Source organism: Hemicordylus capensis, chromosome 1, assembly GCF_027244095.1.
Source record: "Hemicordylus capensis ecotype Gifberg chromosome 1, rHemCap1.1.pri, whole genome shotgun sequence".
Lineage (NCBI taxonomy): Eukaryota > Metazoa > Chordata > Lepidosauria > Squamata > Cordylidae > Hemicordylus > Hemicordylus capensis.
The window spans coordinates 3691078-3709960 of NC_069657.1; the positions used below are offsets into that span (position 1 = coordinate 3691078).

Sequence of the window (18883 nt, forward strand, 5' to 3'; positions counted from 1 at the left end):
TACGTTCTACTCCTCCTCCTCCTCCTCCTCCTCCTCCTCCTCCTCCTCCTCCTCTTCCTCCTCCTCCTCCCCACCACCCGCAGAGCGTCGCTAGTGTTAGCTCACCGACAGCTCGAGAGAGAGGCCCCGGGGAGCTTCTTAGCTGGAAGGGAGCCCTCCACTGCCTCTTACCCCTCCATCAAGGGAAGGCTTGTTCCGAACTCGGGGACACCGGAGGGAGGATTAGCAGCAGAATGGCATTTGGACTTGCTGAGTGTTTGTGTTGAGTGCCCAGGCCTTTGAGTGCCACATGCCAAGAGCCCAATGAATGTGGGTGGTGAGATGGAGAGGACAAGCTACGGTTCCCCCTGTGAAGGGCGGGTTGTGTGGACCTTCCCAGTTCTTTCCTTCCTCCAAGGAGATAAGAATCCACATCAGTTCATCTAAAAAAGCAAAATACCGAGAGAGAGAGAGAGAGAGAGAGAGAGAGAGAGAGAGAGAGAGAGAGAGAGAGAGACCATGTAGAATTATTTCTCCAGTTAGCCGGTAAGCACTACGGGCACATGAATCGGGGGCCTTCCTTTGGAACCCTTATCCAGCCGTTCAGGTTTCCGGGTGGCCATCACTGTCTCAGAAACTGGAGCTGCTCTGCAGAAGTCCCTGCATTGCCCAGAAAGCTGCCCCCTGCTAACTGAGCAAAGAGGCACCTTTTAAAAATGGTGATTCTCTTTGTTTAGCAGGGGGAGAGCAACTGGCCCTATCCATCCCCAGCACAGCATCCCTCCAGGCACTTACTTACTTACTTATTTATTTATTGGTTGATTTATTTATTAATTATTATTATTATTATTATTATTAATTCGATTTCTATACCGCCCTTCCAAAAATGGCTCAGGGCGGTTTACAAAGAGAAATAAAACAAATAAGATGGCTCCCTGTCCCCAAAGGGCTCACATTCTAAAATTATTAACATTTGGTTGAAAGGTGGTATACAAATACCCATCGCATTCACATTCTGCAGAAGGCTGGCGGCTTGGGGCTGCTTCCAGTCCCTTCTGCTCAGGGATGCTCCCTGGTCAGAGAGCCAAGGGTGGGGCTGCTTTACCCCTGCAGCAGCAAACAGCCCCCGTGGTTTGCAGCTTCTTGTCCTCTGGCCACTCTCCTGGGCATCTCTCTCCACCGTTTCCATCTCCATCTGGCCAAATGGCTAGATGCCAAGAAGAAAGATGCTACAGTTAGGTAGTTTGGGTTAGGGCAGCAGCGATATAGGAAGATGCTGAAAGGCATCGTCTCTAGAGCACCTTTCTTATGAGGCAAGCCTACAACACCTGGAGCTATTTCGTTTAGAAAAAAAGCGACTGCGGGGAGACATGATAAAGGTCTATAAAATGGAGAAAATGGATAGAGGGAAATTCTTCCCCCTCTTCCATAACACTAGAACCAGGGGTCATCCCATGAAATTGATTGCCAGGAAATCTAGGACCAACAAACAGAAGTACTTTTTCACACAACGCATAATCCACTTGTGGAATTCTCTGCCACAAGATGTGGTGACAGCCAACAGCCTGGATGGCTTTAAGAGGGGGGCTTGGATAACTTCATGGAGGAGAGTCTATCAACGGCTGCCAGCCGGAGGGCTAAAGGCCACCTCCAGCCTCAAAGGCAGGATGCCTCTGAGTCAGGTGCGGCTCGTGAACTCTCCTCCAGAGGGGGGGCAGCGGGCGGCTTTGTTAAGGTCAACAGAGCCGGTGCTCCGTGCCGCCCAGCAGCCGCCACGGCAGGGAATCGCCTCCACCACTCACCTGGCCGCCGGCAGGGGCTTGTCTCCGTGGGAGCCAGGTGAGTGGAGGAGGCGATTCCCCGCCACGGGCGCTGCTGGGCAGCGAGAAGCCTCCCGCCGCCCCCCACCCCAGAGGCGCGTTCACGAGCCGCGCCTGCTCTGAGTACCAGTTGCAGGGGAGTAACAGCAGGAGAGAGGGCATGCCCTCAACTCCTGGCTGGTGGGCCACTGGGTGAAATAGGATGCTGGGCTAGGTGGGCTTTCTTGGACCTGATCCAGCAGGCCTGTTCTTATATTCTTATATTCTTATCTCATACTGCTCAGGAGGAGGCAATGGTAAACCCCTCCTGGATTCTACCATATGGCTCTGTGGGCGCCAGGAGTCGAAATCAACCTGATGGCGCACTTTACCTTTCGGTAGTTAATCTTCAAGATTTCACAGGGCCCTTGCTCATCTTTGCTGCCCGCTCATGTGCCGTGGTGAGCAGCAGAGCGAAACGGGGGGGGGGGGAGATTGTGTGAAAAAACACTTCCGTTTGTCGGTCCTAAATTCTGTAGCAATCAGTGTCGTGGGATGACCCCTAGTTTTGGTCTTATGCAAGAGGGAGAAAAAATTATCTCTGTCCGCTCACTCCACACCATGCATGATTTTATAGACCTCTATCTAGACCTCAGTTGTCTTTTTTTCTAAATGAAAAATCCCCAGGTGTTGTAGCCTTGCTTTGTAAGGAAGGTGCTCTGGGCCCCAATCCTCTGGGTTGCCCTCTTCTGCACCTTCTCCAGTTCTACGAGGTCTTTTCTGAGGTATGGTGAGGTTACATCACATTGCACATGGAAGTTTGCACAATATATCAGTGGCCTCTTGAATTCAGAGGGGAAGGTAATGAAATCCATCAGCCCCCCCCCCCCCCGCGATATCATAGCAAATCATGGCTTTCCCCAGTCTTCTGAAAGAGTTGGTAAAGGGGGTGGATTAAAACGTAAAGGGGTGAGATGCCTCCTGCCCCCTATAATTTGAGCATCGCCCCAATTGCCCCCTTCTGCACATAAATCCCAGCTGGGAGAACCTCCAGAGCAGGGCTGATGGCAGGCAGCGTGAGCACTCCTGCTCCCCACCAGTGACATTTCAGCCTGGAGGAAGGACGTCCCTCTTTGCCATGGTTTAAAAGCGCCAAGTGCCCTGTCATCTCTGGGGAAATAAAATGTCTAGATACACTCTAAAAGGGGTGGGGGAGTGGCGTGCTGACAGATCTGTTCCTGCTCCACTTTCTTTGACGTACGTAGCTGAGGATGTCTGCGGCATTGGAAGCAGGTTGCTTGCTGGTGGGGAGAGGCGGGCTGTTCTCCGCTGTAGCCAGCAGGGGTCACATTTGCTTAGCTTTGGCCCGGCATCTCCCATGGCCTCCCCGCCACAGGTACTTCGCTATTATGGATCCGTTCAGGAAAGGGGGGGAAGAGAGTGGGAGGAGAGTTAAAGGCACAGGGGCCATTTCCAGGGGCTGCTCCTGCCTGAGAGATCCCACTCCATACATTTTTAACACTGATATAATTGTATAATTAATTGAAGCAACAGAAAAAAGTTGTCGCTCGAAACAGAGGACAGTTTGCAATTTTAATAAATCAAACTGCGCCTGGTTGCTCAAGGATCGGAAAGTCGCCCTTCCCACAGCTAATTGAGAACGAGGCATTTCCTTTCTGGTGTGCAGATGGAAGAGCAGGAGCAGCCGCCGCATTTCTTATCAGCTCTTCATCATCAAATATATATTGCACAATAAAGGGTAGCAACTTTCAGACTGGCTGCATCTGGCAATAACTCCCTGGGTAAATATGCAGTTTTATTTAGGATTTATAAACTGCATGCCTCATAACGAGGGGAACTGGAATTAGAAAGAGGAAGAAGAGCCGTGCATTTCTCCACATCTTTCCAGTTGCAATTAGGGGAGCAGGGCACCCTTTTATCCAGGTGTGTGCTTCCCGAAACCTTGCCAAATTAAATGTGCATTGGCGAGTGGAATCATTTGCTTGGGATGTTTTCCAGTCAACACTAGGTAGACATCTGTCAAGGATGGAGAGGATATTATGGAGCCTTGCTTCCCCCACCCCACCCCACTTTGCAAGTATTTCTGGCTTCCCAAACATTCCTGCCGTGTGTTCCAGGACTATTTTTGAGGGCACCCATTACAAGCTGTGGCTCATCATTCGTAAGAACATAAAAACAGCCCTGCTGGATCAGGCCCAAGGAGGCCCATCTAGTCCAGCATCCTGTTTCGCACAATGGCCCACCAGATGCTTTGAGGGCATGCCCTCTCTCCTGCTGTGACTCCCCTGCAACCGGTAGGACTGGATGACCTCAGTCTCTAGGTCTGAGCACTGACTGGATGACCTCAATCTCTAGGGCTATTGCAGAAGTGGAGGATGGGGTTTGTAGTCCAACCACTGCTCCAGAGCCTCAAGTGTGCCACCCACGCTCTAGTCTTTGGAGGGAGGGAGAAGAGGTTGTCTCTCTCTGCTTCCACTGGACACTGCTTCCACGGCCAGGCATTAAGCACCAGCCCTTCCCTTCCATGCTTTCTGCCTCTGACCATGGAGTAGTCATACAGCCATCACAATACTGCAGACTGAAAGCCCTCTCCTCTGCCACAGAGCTATCATTCGGAAAAGTCACACACCCAAAACTTCAATAAAAACCAGACCCCAAACTACAAATGATGTATTTAGTTTGACCCTGAACTAGCTGGCCATTGTCAAGTTGGTGGGCAGTGAATTCCATCTCTTGTGTTAGGTAAAGAAATCTGTTTTTGTGTGGTTTTGGTGTTGTTGTTTTTTGTCTGTCCTGAATCTCCTGGCCTTCAGTGTCATTGGCTGCCCCCAAGTTTTGGTATATAAGAGCAGGAGGGAAGTTACACATGAGACTCATGAATGTTTGGTTTCATTTGGTTTTTTGTTGTGTGTTTTATAACCTTCTGAGTATTAGAACCGAATAACAGAGTAACAGAATAACAGAACAGAGTATTAGAACAGAAGAAGAGCCTTACTGGATGAGGCCCAAGGCCTCTCTGGTGCTTCATCCTGTTTCCCACAGTGGCCCACCAGATGCTTCTGGGAAGCCCATGGGTAAGAGATGAAGGCAATCCTGCTCTTTCTCCCCTGCAACTGATTTTCATTAGCATCCTACCTCTGACCATTAAGGTATCATATAGCTATCAGGACTATCAGCCATTAATAGACTTATCCTCTTATCCCATAACTGCTAAGTTTTCTTAAGAGTCTTTGGTAATGGATTTTGTCAAAAGCTCTTTGAAGGTCCAACTGTACAACCAGATCACCTCTGTCAACATGCCTGTTAGCCGTCCCAAAGAACTGGGAGGAGGCAGTGCTCACCTTTGCAGGCTTCCGGCTGATTCTCATCCAGAAAGGCTTGTTTTTGTAATACGCTTGCTAATTTTATCTTTAATGATCCTTTCCACCAGTTTACCCACAGCAAGCATTAAACTAACCTCTACAGAAATTTCCTGGATCTCTTTTTAAAAACTGGTGCTAGACTGGGCCAGTCCTCTGGCACAAGGATTAATTTTGGGGACAACTTACATATTTTGCTAGAAGATCAGCCATTTCAGATTTAAGTTCTTTAAGAATCCTTGGGTGGCTGCCACTTAGACCGGGCAATTTGTTACTTCCTCCCCACCACAACTGCTGGGAGGGCTGGGGGGAGCTTACCTGTCTCCCCCCCACCCCCGCCACATGATCCTCACCACGACCAGCAGGTGGGCACTCCTGGAGCAGCAAGGGGGAGGCTGCATCCTCTGGTATCCCACAATGCACCACCCAAGAAGCACAGTGCATTGGGCGGGGGGGCTCTCCACTACCTGGCCGCTCTTTCCCCTGGCTCTCTGGAAGCTCAGGCTTCCAGCATCCCGAGCATCCACACGGCCAGGCAGCAAAGCAGGAGGGTGTGCATATGCCCTCCTACCTCACTTTTAGCCCAGGTACAAAACCCAGGCTACCCAGCCGAGGACTGCCAGGATCGGGACCAATCCCGGCAGTTCTCACAACTAGCTCTACCCAGGTAGGGCAGTGCCAGCCCAGATAGGGTTGGTCGTGAGAGCAGCCTTTCAATCTTGTCGTCCCTCACTCAGGTCCTCAGATGTCTAACCAATCCAAGTCTCTCTTGGTGGAAGCACCATTGCGTCCACACCTTGAGATCCTCCAGCTCTGCCTGCGTAGCTGGCCTTGCTTAGAAAATAGGTGGCAATTCTGTGAATGCTCACTTGGGGGTCCTCGACTTCAGCATCCTCCCTAGCACTCTAAACTTGGCTTCCGGGACCACTCAGCTACATTTTCCAATGTCCTAGGTGCCAACATGCACCCCTACCTGCACTAATTCCTCCTTAGCTGCACAAAGGCATGTGAGTCCGTCATCGGAGAAATGTGTCCTTTCTGAAAGTTCATTTCCTTCATCTTTCAGATGATGTTCTCCTTCCCCAAGACCCTCCTAGGGTGAGTCGTCCTAAGGGACAGGCTCAACAGAAGAGCCGCCAGCCTGGAGTGGGGCGCCTCCATCACATCCTCGACTTCCGTCACAGACCTCTCAGCCCCTCTGAACTGTTCCAGGTCAGCTCCCTTGTTCTCAGGGAAACAACCTGAGTACCCATGCAGGCGAGTCAAGTGCTCCCTGCACCAAGCACACCCCACGGCGATTGCCCAACAGGCAGATCGTATTTCATGATGGGACTGTTGCCTTGCCTGGGGAGGCCGTCCCTCAAACCTCAGTCACTCATGCCCAGGTTGCCTCCAGGTTAGACTAATGCGGTGCCCTCTCTCTGGGGCTGCCTATCAAGGCATTGGAAATGAGGCTGACAGGTTTGGGGCTGGGGCCATGGGACTGGGAAATGTTACGCTGAACCTTTACCAACTTCATTGCTGGGAAATGGTAAATGTTCCCCCTGCTAACTGGGCAAAGGGGCACATGTTAACGTGGTGATTCTCTTTATTTAGCAGGGGGAGAGTAACTGGCCCTCTCCACCCCCAGCACAGCATCTCTCCAGGGACGGTTGCTGGTGTCTATCCTGTATTTCTTTTTAGATTGTGAGCCCTTTGGGTATTCCACAATCTTATTTATTTATTCTTCTTCTATGTAAACTGCTTTGGATATAAATATCTGTTGTTGTTGTTGTTGTTGTTGTTGTTGTTGTTCATTGGCTTCCATTTCTGGAACAAGTTCCAAGTGCTGCCTATGACACACAGGAACAGAGAAATCCGCCTTATCAGCTTCCAGTCAGATCATTGGTCCATCTAGCTCAGTATTGCCTAGTCAGAGTGGCCGTGGCTCTCCAAAGAGATGCTGCCAGGGACTGAACTATGCTAGGCAAATTCTCGGCCACTGAGCTGTGGAACACCTAAAGGATATGGGGCCAGAGTCTTACAGAGATCTCTCCTGCTCCTCCTCCTCCTCCTCCTCCTCCGTGTTCCTTTGCTGCATGACGGAGAGCAGATGGACGCAAGAGAGAGAGCTGTCTTCATTGTGGCATCCAGATCATGGAAGAGTCTCCCAAGAGATAGACCTCTGGCCCTCTCACGGCCCCCCTTTTGGCAGGCAAAGAAAACTGTTGTATTCCACAGGGCACTGGAATAAAACAGACTTCGTTGCTTTCCAAAAGTAATGTCTGATAACTGATATCACCTCTCCTCTAGCGTCCTTAATTGCTGCTATTTTAAACAATGGTGGTTTTCTTGTTTTATTCTCTCATTATGAGCTGTCTGGAGTGCAGTCTAGGAAGGAGGGTGATGAAAGGTTGCCATGAGGAGGCTGCCCAGACCTGTTTGGGGCTCCACATGTACAGCCTGGGAAACCTAGCAGAAGCCCTGCAGCCTCTTGTGCTCGACATTTCCTCAGCGCAGGAAGGATTCTCTGAAGGGAGACCCCCCTCCCACTAGCCTAGGGAGTCGAGCCAAGAGTCTATTCTCTGCAGAACAAACAACTGTGTTTTTCATCTCAGGTCTGTGTCTGCGAGGGCCGTTCCTTCTCCGAACCATTTAAGAAATAAAAATGTAAAAGAGTTGAGTCTTATTTCTCTGCCTCAAATTCCTCTCCAAATTGGTAATTATAGGAACGAGGCTTTGAGACGCGACAGTTCTTATCCATCAGGACGAGGTAATGGTTTCCCGCCATCTGCTAGAATGCCGTCCCCAGTTCATTTCCTCCGCTGCACCCCGTTGGGCTAATCGCTGCGTGTCTCTCTGTATGTATTTATGGCAAACACATTGGGTGTTAAACAATCGCACAAAATATCTGTTAAACATTTGGAATATTTCAAGTTTTTTTAGGTTCCATCTCTACAGAAAAGAGCGGTGTGTGTGTGTGTGTGTGTGTGTGTGTGTGTGTGTGTGTGTGTGAAAATTGTGGCCTGTGAGATGCATCAGAATGAGCTTACTGTGGGAGCCAGCAGTGCAGACAGGCTGAGCTGTCAGCTGCCTGGCATTTTTCCTCTGCCAGGAGGCCCCTTGGTGCTCTTCGGCAAAATACTCGCCTCCAGCCTCAGCTCCCCTGCTTGCCTGTGAGGAAAAGAATATTCACCTGCATAGCAGGTTGTTGTTAGGACTGAGATCATGAATGTGCAGGAAGCATTTTTGCGATTCACATTTTATTGCAATAAACTTTAGGAACAAGCAGCATACATATTGTTATTGCGTTCATTTAACATACTGCCTCTCTTTAACCCACCTCTCTCTCGCCCACCCCTCACCCATAGAACATTTTCTATTCAGTAATTCTGGGAGGAAAAAGGAAAAGGGGAAGGGAGGAAAGAAAAAGACAAAGTGAGAATCAATCAATCAATCAGTGAAATAAATATAAACACACCAGTCATAAATTGTCTGTTTAAAGAGAGATGGACCTGGAGAATGAATAATGTCATCACAGCTACATTAAGAAGTGGAGGAAGGTTTTCTACCTGTAGATATTTTTCAGTGACAAAGGCCAATTCCATGGAAGGGATAATTAGGAAAGGGATTGGAAATAAAACTGCTAATATTATAATGCCCTTATACAAAACGATGGTGTGGCCACACCTGGAGTACTGCGTACAGTTCTGGTCACCAGATCTAAAGAAGGACATTGTAGAACTGGAAAAGGTGCATAAGTGGGCAACCAAGGTGATCAGGGGCCTATTTCGTTTAGAAAAAAGATGACTGTGGGGAGACACGATAGAGCTCTATAAAATCATGCATAGTGTGGAGAAAGTGGATAGAGAGAAATTCTTCTCCCTCTCACATAACACTAGAACCAGGGGTCATCCCATGAAATTGATGGCCAGGAAATCTAGGACCAACAAACGGAAGTACTTTTTCACACAACGCATAATCAGCTTGTGGAATTCTCTGCCACAAGATGTGGTGACAGCCAACAACCTGACAGCCACTGTGTGAAACAGGATGCTGGACTAGATGGGCCTTGGGCCTGATCCAGCAGGGCTGTTATTCTGTTCTTAAGCAGGCCTTTCTTCCAATCAGGCAGAAGTTGCAGTACAGCACAGCAAACAGAGTTTGAGGGGAAGGAGGCAAGACCTTGTTCAGTGTTGTGTTTGTAGATCTACATCCAGACCTTGCAGATCTGCTTTGCTCTCATGTCTGACTTCTAGAAAAGCAGAGCTGGCTGTGTTTTTCATTTGCACTGGTATCTGCAACTTTGTTCCCTATTGATTGCTAGACTTGGAAAAGAACATTCGCCAATGCATTTAATGGAATGGATAAAACAATTCTCAGAAATATTATCTTCAGTTCTGATTAATGCATTGGCAGATACTTTCCCCCCATGCCTAAGATTCTCCCACTGATGATATAGGCGAGGCTTTTTTAACCTGAGCAAACTCCTGATGTTTCTCCATTGCTCTGTGGAGGCTCCATGATCAGCCTCAATAAGGAACCCCAGAGAGAGATAAGATATCTTGTGAGTGGAATTGTAATTGAAATGCTCCTGCCAGAATCGACAAACATCCAGCAGTGTCTCCATTCAGGATGGAGCTCGACTGTTGTGATTTCACATCTCAAGTGGCCCTATGGGAGAACAATTCTATGCTGTACAAATATTGATATATTTCACTCTGTTGGAAAAAGCTGCTCCTAGCTCAAAGCAGTATGTGGACTGGTTCACACATGCACTGGTCCATCCCTTGATGATTCACTCACAGCTGACTATGTTAATTGCCTCCTTTGAACACGGATGGGTTTTAGGCAGGTGAGGCAAATATTAGTTACTTTAATTCATACCCCACATGTTCAGTCTTGAAGGACCTCAGAATAAAACTATAACACAAAATACAACATATCAGGAAAATCACATAAAATACCTAAACACAAAAGAAAGTGCATTCAAAACAGCATCATAAGAAAGGCATCTGCATCCAAAAGCATTCATAAAGAGCCCATTTTTAATTTAATTTAATTGCTAAAAGACAGCCAGTGACTGGTCCAGTGGGCTTCCCTCAGGAGGAGATTCTGTAATCACTAAACAGTCCTGAATTGCTGCAGGGACTCAGATGTTGACCAGGGTGCTTTCCAGACTAGCTGCTCATCAGCAACAAAATGCCTCTGTTTGGGCAAGTCGCATTCAAAACGTAAACAGCAGGGGGAGCAGTCTCACGGAAACTAACAACCCGAAAAACCAGCAACTTTCCCACGCCGGATATACGATGTCCTTGCTCTATATCGCAGCAATTAAATTCGAAACAGTTTAACAAGGCTTTGGAAATGTCAGCGTCACCCTGCAGTCTGCATAGGGACTGCATTGTCACAACTCAGGAAGTGTGGAAGCACACTTCTGAGATACGACGTGACCCCATTGTAGGGTCTAGTCTGGAAAGTACCATGAATGAACATGTAGTCCTTCAGAGATCCTGGCTTCAAACTGTTAAGCGTTAAAGGGAATATTTCCATCAGGGTCAGAAGGGCCATGCCCTTGAACGTCATGGGCATTGGGAGAAGGCAGTGGCCTCCTTTCCCCCACATGTGGGCTTCCCTGGTGGCCTCTGCATGAAGCAGGATGGTGGGCTAGATGGACCTTTGGCCTGATCCAGCTGGGCTTTTCTTCTGTCCTTCTGTTTTTAAAGGATAGTGCCAGCAGCACAACATTCAGCGCGTGGGAATTCACTGGAGAATGTCGGTGCCTTCTCAGCCTACGCTACCTCCTGCTGCTGCTGTTGTTGTTGTGATTCTGCATTCTGCCCTGAGCTCCTTGGAGCAAGGGTGGGAGGTTAATGCAGGCAAGAAAACAAAACTAAATAAGTTGCTCCCTTGAAAGATACAGCCAGGCTAAGGAGTCCGTATTCACAGCCAGCAAAAAGAGGGTAGGAGGCAGTATATCCAAGGCTTCAGGTCCCTGTGAACCCAAAAGAGGGTAGGAGGCAGTATATCCAAGGCTTCAGGTCCCTGTGAACCCAAAAGAGGGTAGGAGGCAGTATATCCAAGGCTTCAGGTTCCTGTGAACCCTCGGCTTCTTGTTACCCACCATGCAAATGGCCTCTGCTCACGCACACAGGCTGGGCGAGTGCCAGAGCTGCGGCAGACACAGCAGCCAGCCAGCGGGATGCCAGGTGGGGCACCACTGCTCATGGCGGCTTGCAGGTGCTGGTGGTACCTCCAGGAATAACTCTTAAAGGTACCTCTCGCTGCCCCCACCCCAAGCGCCCCCCTCATCAGCCGCCACTGGATGATGTAATGAGGGCTGCCACCAGTCTCCTGGCACTGCAATGCATGCTGGGAAGGGGGACCTGATCCTCAGAGGTCTTTCTATTTGTACAGCTCTCTATTTCAGCGATGGACCCCCTGCCCACCCGCCCCTGCTGCCCAAGCCCATATGGGCGTGAGAAAGGGCTCATTGTGTACTATTTATTCTCCACATCATCTTCACCAAAATCCAGGTGTGGGAAGTGTGAATTTAGGTTTGTTTGGGTGTGTTTTTACCCCTGCTAACTGGGCAGAGGCACCTTCTTAGCGTGGTGATGCTCTTTATTGAGCAGGGGGGAGTATCTGGCCCTCTCCACCCCCAGCACAGCGTCCCTCCAGTGACTGTTTCTGGTGTCTAGCATACGTTCCTTTTTAGACTGTGAGCCCTTTGGGGACAGGAAGCCATCTTATGTATTTATTATTTCTCCATGTAAACTGTTTTGGAAACTTTGGTTGATATTTGTTGTTTTTAACTTCTTGGATACTAAAACATTAATATTAACTTCTTGGATACTAAAACATTAATACTTTCAGAAACGTGCTTTGGATCTTTCCCAGGAAGTGCCAAAATAAAAAAAGCAACAGCAGCATGTGAGAAGAGTCTGTCGCTTCCCTTTCGCTGACCCCCTCCTGGCTCCTGCTGATGCGTCCCTTTTCTTTCCCACAGGCAAAGCCTATGCTCCGGAGTTCTACTACGACACTTACAACCCACTGTGGCAGAACCGAGCCCGAGTCTATGCCTACAGCCTGGAGTGGACTCAGATGAACCCCGATGCTGTGGACCGCATCCTCACGTACCACTTGGGGATCCGGCAGGTGAGGCATTCAAGTGCTTCTCAGATGGAATTATTTCCCCCACACCCATTGAGCCCAGCTGCTTTTGCTCACTTTTCATCTTGCTGTGTGTAAATTAGAAATTTGTGCTTCGATTGCGCTGTAGATTGCCTCCGTGCTGAAGAGATGATTTTCAACAGCGTTCAAATCCATGAAATGAATCTACACCTTTCTGGGATGCAGAGCAGGGGAGGGAGATTAAAGGCGCTTTCCTCGTAAGGAAAGGGGGGCTGTCAGATACTCAACGTAAGAAGGCTTAACTGTTGAGATGTATGTGAGCAGACCCCAGAAGCCACACCATCTTCTGGTCATTGAGGGTGCCAAGCCATTCCTCAGATTGCTACCCAGTCCGAGTTTCCAAGTTGCAATGGGTCATGCTTTTGAATTAGGAAGGAATGATTTCCTCTCTTTGTATCTGCAATTGTTCCAAACTTCCATTATCCCCTTGGTTCTGCTCCAGTTGATTTCTGGTGGCACCTCAAGATTTCAGGGTGTTAAGTTGGAGAGGGGAGAAAATGAAGAAATACAGAACAACAAACTCTAAAAAAAAAATACCTCCCAGGCAGACATACTACTCAGCAAGCTGCCCATCCGAGAGGGATGCATGCTTGCTGCTTCTACGCCAGCCAAGAGCCTGTCCACACAGCCTCTGCAGCTGGGTATCATCTCCCCTGTGCCAGTGCTGCCATGGCACTTGGCTGGTGCATATTAAGCAGCAAGCCTCTTCAATGGGCACCTCGCTGCACATTATGTCAGGCCCGGTTTTTTTAAAAGTATATTACTATTTTCAATTTGTTAAAATAAGCATTTGTCAAAAAAAGCCCCACCCAGAGATACACATATCAGGCGGTATATAAATGTGGTCAATAAATAAAATTGTACAATTGCAAAAAATATATAACTTTAAAATGGGGTGCTGGTGTGGGAGGGGAGAATTTACTTTTGGTCGTTTGTTTACTGCAAAAAGATAGAAAAGAGAGTCAGCATTCCTTGCCCTGCCACTCCAACTTTCTTGCAGAATTCGAGACATAGAGACCATTTGCACATAACGTGAAAGTGGTGTTGAAGGGGCCTCAGGTTGAAGCTTTGGGCCGTCCAAATGCACACAACCACAGTTCAGACTCAAAGGTGACCCGAGGTTTCTCTTCCAAGACTCCAATTGGAACCTCTTCGGTTTGTCGTGGGTTTTGCTGCCCCTACCTGTGGATTGGTGGTGACAGTGTTATGTGTGAATGCTGCAACTGGAATTGAGGGAAGAAGCTCCTCCCTTGCTCCGGCTGTGATTGGCTGCCGGTACTGTCCTTCAGTCAAGAAGAGAGCCCACGCAACCAGTTCCCCTCCTCTCTACAGTCTCCCTGACGGCAGAGAACCTCCTGTCCACAACGTGTGAATGCGGACAGGAGAGCGGACCGGGTAGAGTGGAACCATTGGATCTGAGGTTCCGCACTGCGTGTGAATGCGGCCATTTACTTCTGGCACAACATCAGATTCTGCCATTTATACCAACAGAGTGGAATTTCACTCTCCGTGTTGGTCTTGCAGAGGCAGACCCCATTGAGCACCCCTTCTTTCAATGAAGCAGGGTTTGTTTTATTTATTTATTTATTTATTCATTCATTCATTCATTCATTCATTCAGTTTCTATACCGCCCTTCCAAAAATGGCTCAGGGCAGTTTATACAGAGAAATAACAAATAAATAAGATGGATCCCTGTCCCCAAAAGGCTTACAAACTAAAATAAACATAAGATAGACACCAGCAACAGCCACTGGAGAGGTCCTGTGCTGGGGGTGGGTTGGGCCAGTTACTCTCCCCCTGCTAAATAAAGAGAATTGCCACGTTAAAAGGTGCCTCTTTGCCAAGTTAGCAGGGGGTCAAACTAAATATTTATACTTAGTTTAAATACTGATTTTAAATTCGATATTTAAACTAAATATCGAATGAAATAGAAAGGAGAGCTTTGTAACTAGGTTTGGCGTGGAGCACTCCCCCCATCAAAACATTCAAGCAAACAGCACAAGTGGACCGGAGGCCTCTGGGCTGTATCCGACCCCTCCTCACATCTCTCCAATCCGCCCAGAGGTGTGTTTTTATTTGCCTGCCTCTTGCTGGATCAGAGTGGATCTCAGAAGGCATTGCAGAGTGTGGGCAGAGAGGAATGAAACCAGCCTGCTCTCTGCCAGAGGTCACCATCCATCCCTGCTTCTCGCAGTGCTTGACGAACAAATCCAGACCTCGCACAAAGTCTATTGTAAGGTTGGCTTGGCAGTACAGAGCCATGCTTTTAAGGCCGATATGTAAATGGGTCGCTGGCAGCCGTGGGTTTATGAGGAAGAGGCCTCATTCCCAGCAGGGGGCATGAATGGACGTGGCCCATTACCCCCACCAGGTGATTGCTGACTCCCAATGTAACAGGCTCTCAGGGCATGGTGAGGTGTTGTGTGAGGCCAGAGTTCTGGGGATGAGCCCGTGGCGAAGCGAACAAATTAGGGGCAGCTGTAGAACTGGTAGAAGAAACGGTCTTGACAAGCAGAAAATCAAGAGGAATTATTCAGACACGTTAACTGGCTCTGGAGTTCCCATTTGCCCCTGCTAATAAGGCGAAGCAAAGAGAAGGCCGCCCGTTGGGTCTACCTGCCAGAGTTAGTCTGGGATGCCTGAAACACAAGTCTATATCTGAGGAGCTACATGAGCTCTTTGATTTTCATTTTTTCTTAATCATTACGTCCTCACAAGTGACACCTCTGCATTGCGTTTCCTTCAGAAAGGCAATATGGTGGGACGTGCTACACGTTAGCTGGGGCTTCCATTTGAAAAACAGGCCCTCGGGCGAAGCTGATGAGGCATTATCAAAGAGCGCTCCGGAAGATAAGCAGTGCTTGAAAAGGGCTGACGCATCCGTGATGGGGAGTTGGCTTAACTCGGCTCTGTAGCGCAAGCGCATGTTTCAAACAGAGCAGCGGGATTTGGGCTCTTTGGAGTTTTGTTGGAAAGCACAGGCATTCCACAACAGGTGGAGACGTGCGCTTCGCAGCTAATGAGATCCATTTCCCAGCTGGATGGGACCAGCCCAAGAGGAGAGGCACGTCTCAGACATGTATGCCATGCTTCGGAAGTGGGTCAGATGTCCCCTTGTGTCCCAGATGGTAAACATGTGGAAAGCACTTGCCGTCAGCTGGCCTGAGGGGCCGTATTATCCATTCATGCTGCCCAGGGGCAGGAGGGCTGCAATTCACAGCAAATTGTATTTCTTTGTTTATAAACAAATCAATTGCCTTTCTGTCAGAAAATACTTAAGGCCATAAAAACTCAGGCAATAAACTGAGTACAGGGTGGGATTTTCTTTTCAGTTTGCTGTCTTGCTTTCACATGGTTAATTGGTTAATTAATTCATTACATTTAAATAAATGTACACGTTGCAAAACCTCAGCAGCGGTTCCTTTCTGGGGGGAAAGAATTATCTATCTATCTATCTATCTATCTATCTATCTATCTATCTACAGTATCTATCTATCTATCTATCTATCTATCATATTTCTATTCCGCCAGATATATGCATCTCTAGGCAGTATACAAAGTTAGAAAACATAAGAAATGTAAAAACAGTATAAAAACAGTTAAAATTCACAAAACAGATAAAAACAATATCTAAAGATAAAGACCTATTATATAGTTTTAAATGTCCAGTTAAAAGCCTGCGAAAACAAGTATGTCTTGAGGGTCTTCCTAAAAGCAAACAGAGAAGGGGGTGCTCTTATTTCAGCAGGGAGTGAATTCCAAAGCCCTGGGGCAGCCACAGAGAAAGCCCGGTCCTGCGTCACCACCAAATGAGCTGGTGGCAACCATAACCGGACCTCTCCAGATGATCTCAAAAGGTAACAGGATTCATGACAAAGAAAGTGCTCTCTTAAGTACCCTGGATCCAAGCTGTTGAGAGCTTTATAGGTAATAACCAGCACTTTGTATTTTGCCCAGAAACACATTGACAGCCAGTGCAGTTCTTTTAAAATCGGTGTTATATGGTCCCTTTGGACTGTCCCAGAGACCAGTCTGGCTGCCACATTCTGTACCAATTGTAGTTTGGCACCCTGCAGCCAATCTCCTGATGATCTCTCCCAGTGGTTTCATGTGGATGTTAAAAAACATTGGAGACAGTATGGAGCCCTGGGGGACACCATATAAAAGTTCATATTTTGAAGAGCAACAGTCTCCAAGGCACACAATCTGGAATTTGCCTAAGAGGCAGGAGTGGAACCACTGCAAAGCAGTGCCTCCCTCCCACCCCCAACCCCTCAGATGCTCTGGAACCAGGGGTCATCCCATGGAATTGATTGCCAGGAAATTTAGGGCCAACAAATGGTAGTACTTTTTCACACAACACATAACTTGTGGAATTCTCTGCCACAAGATGTGGTGACAGCCAACAATCTGGATGGCTTGAAGAGGGGTTTGGGTCACTTCATGGAGGAGAGGTCTTTCATCGGCTACTAGTCAGAGGGCTATAGGCCACCTCCAGCCTCAGAGGCAGGATGCCTCTGAGTACCAGTTGGAGGGGAGTCACAGCAGGAGGGAGGGCATGCCCTCAACTCCTGCCTGTGGCTTCCCAGAGGCATCTGGTGGGCCACTGTGTGAAACAGGATGCTGGACTAGATGGGCTTCCTTGGGCCTGATCCAGCAGGGCTGTTCTTAGGTTCTTTCTGCCTTTCCCCTCTTCTGATCATGGGAACCAGATAACTAGATTGGGATGAGTGCTAAATCTCACCTCCTGATCTCCATAGATACGGCTCTTCTCCTTCGGCAACAGATTTTAGGCGGCTGGAAGGCAGAGCAAATTCACACCAATAACACTTCTTAAAAATCCAACTGCAGGGCCTTTCCTAATTTGTGTCGGTTACACTTACTTTAACTACTATTCACTCTGTACACAAACAGCACAACCCTTTTACCAACTTTTGCCCCAGGGTAATTATTATCATTATTTATTTATTTATTCAATTTTTATACCACCCTTCCAAAATGGCTCAGGGCAGTTTACATTAAAACAAAACAATTAAAATCAAAGTAACAGTTTAAAACAGAGATTATAAAACACCATAAAGCAATAACAATTAAAGCATTCAAAACAATTTGGAAACCCTGAAAAACCAAGGAAATGCTACTAAATGCATCCTTTTGGGGGTTCTCACAAGATTCTCCCCATCTGAATTTCTTTAGGAACTTTGAGGGTCTGGATTACCTGATCTTGTTTGTGCTGCAGCACGGATGTGTTCGCGATCTTTTATTCTCCCATTTGCACTTTCCAGCCTTTGCTGCTCTTATTCAGTTTGCCACAGTTTGCAGTTTCTGTCTCCTTCTTTCCCTGCACAGGTTGCAGAAACCGATGAGCCTTAGAAGGTGTTCACACCATTGCTTGATCTCATCCATGTTCCCTTTTGCACTCTGATTCAAACCGTGCTCAGGGGTGCACGTGAGACAGCAAGCATTAATTTAATCACAGTAAAAGGGGGATCCTGAAAGATCAATGCCACGATCCCATGGAGTATTCTGTTGCACATGGCTTTAATCCATTTCTGTATGAGTTCATGTGAATCAGTAAACTGTAAGGGGAGAAAAAAAGAATCGAGCTGAGAATCACAATAAACTCGGCAAGCCATTATTAATCCTAGAGTACACCACCCCTGTAAGGACTCCCCTCAACACTTCACATTTCATTCCCCACAATGGCATTCTGGAGGCCAGAGAGGCACAGGGTGGAATTGAAACTGCCCATGGGTAGTATTTTGACAACACCTTCTATGGTGCCATGAAGCCCTCCTCCACACTTCCACTGACTGCACTCAGAGACACCATCACGTAGAGGAGTCTAAATGGCTGCTGGGATCAGCCTGGCCTAGGAAGCATTGCTCTGCTCTGCCGCCCCACTGATGCGCAGCGTGAGCAATGTTGCTGCTTCCTGGTGCCCTGGGTGGTGCCCGGGTGGCCAGCAGGGCCCAAACGAGTAAGCCCAGAAGAAGCAGTAACCAGGAAAGGAAATTGTGCCAAGGACAGTGGAATAGGGAACACACTCAGAAAGAAGGGAATTTTAGAATTGTAGGGCCCTTCTACCCTCTGCACGCATTGTTTCCTGCCCAGACATCAGAACAGGAGGCTACTGGGCATGGCCTTGTACATGACGTAATGTACTAAGGTTGCTCACATGGCCAGAGGAGAGCAGGTCTGGAGGTTGCAAGCATGACTTTGTCCCCATAGCTAAGCAGGGTCTGCCCTGGTTGCATATGAATGGAAGACTTGATGTGTGAGCACTGCAAGAGATTCCCCTCAGGGGATGAAGCCGCCACTCTGGGAAGAGCAGAAGGTTCCCAGTTCCCTCCCTGGCAGCATCTCCAAGACCGGGCTGAGAGAGATTCCTGCCTGCAACCTTGGAGAAGCTGCTGCCAGTCTGTGAAGACAATACTGAGCTAGATAGACCAATGGTCTGACTCAGTATATGGCAGCTTCGTCTATTCCTGTGTTCCTATGACCACATGTGGGGGTACTTGGGAGAAGGCAGGACACGATCCGATCCTGAA

The 18883-nt window shown here is 48.2% G+C and overlaps 1 protein-coding gene across 2 annotated transcripts in view; it reads left to right on the top strand.

Annotated features, from left to right (window-relative positions):
* The window catches only part of MDGA2 (MAM domain containing glycosylphosphatidylinositol anchor 2), a 528709-nt gene that overhangs the window by 441856 nt on the left and 67970 nt on the right, over positions 1-18883 (top strand). For both annotated transcript variants that reach the window (XM_053283953.1, XM_053283954.1), the window contains exon 10: positions 12147-12295. In XM_053283953.1, the coding sequence (XP_053139928.1) occupies positions 12147-12295 (149 nt within the window). The remainder of the gene's footprint in view (positions 1-12146; positions 12296-18883) is intronic.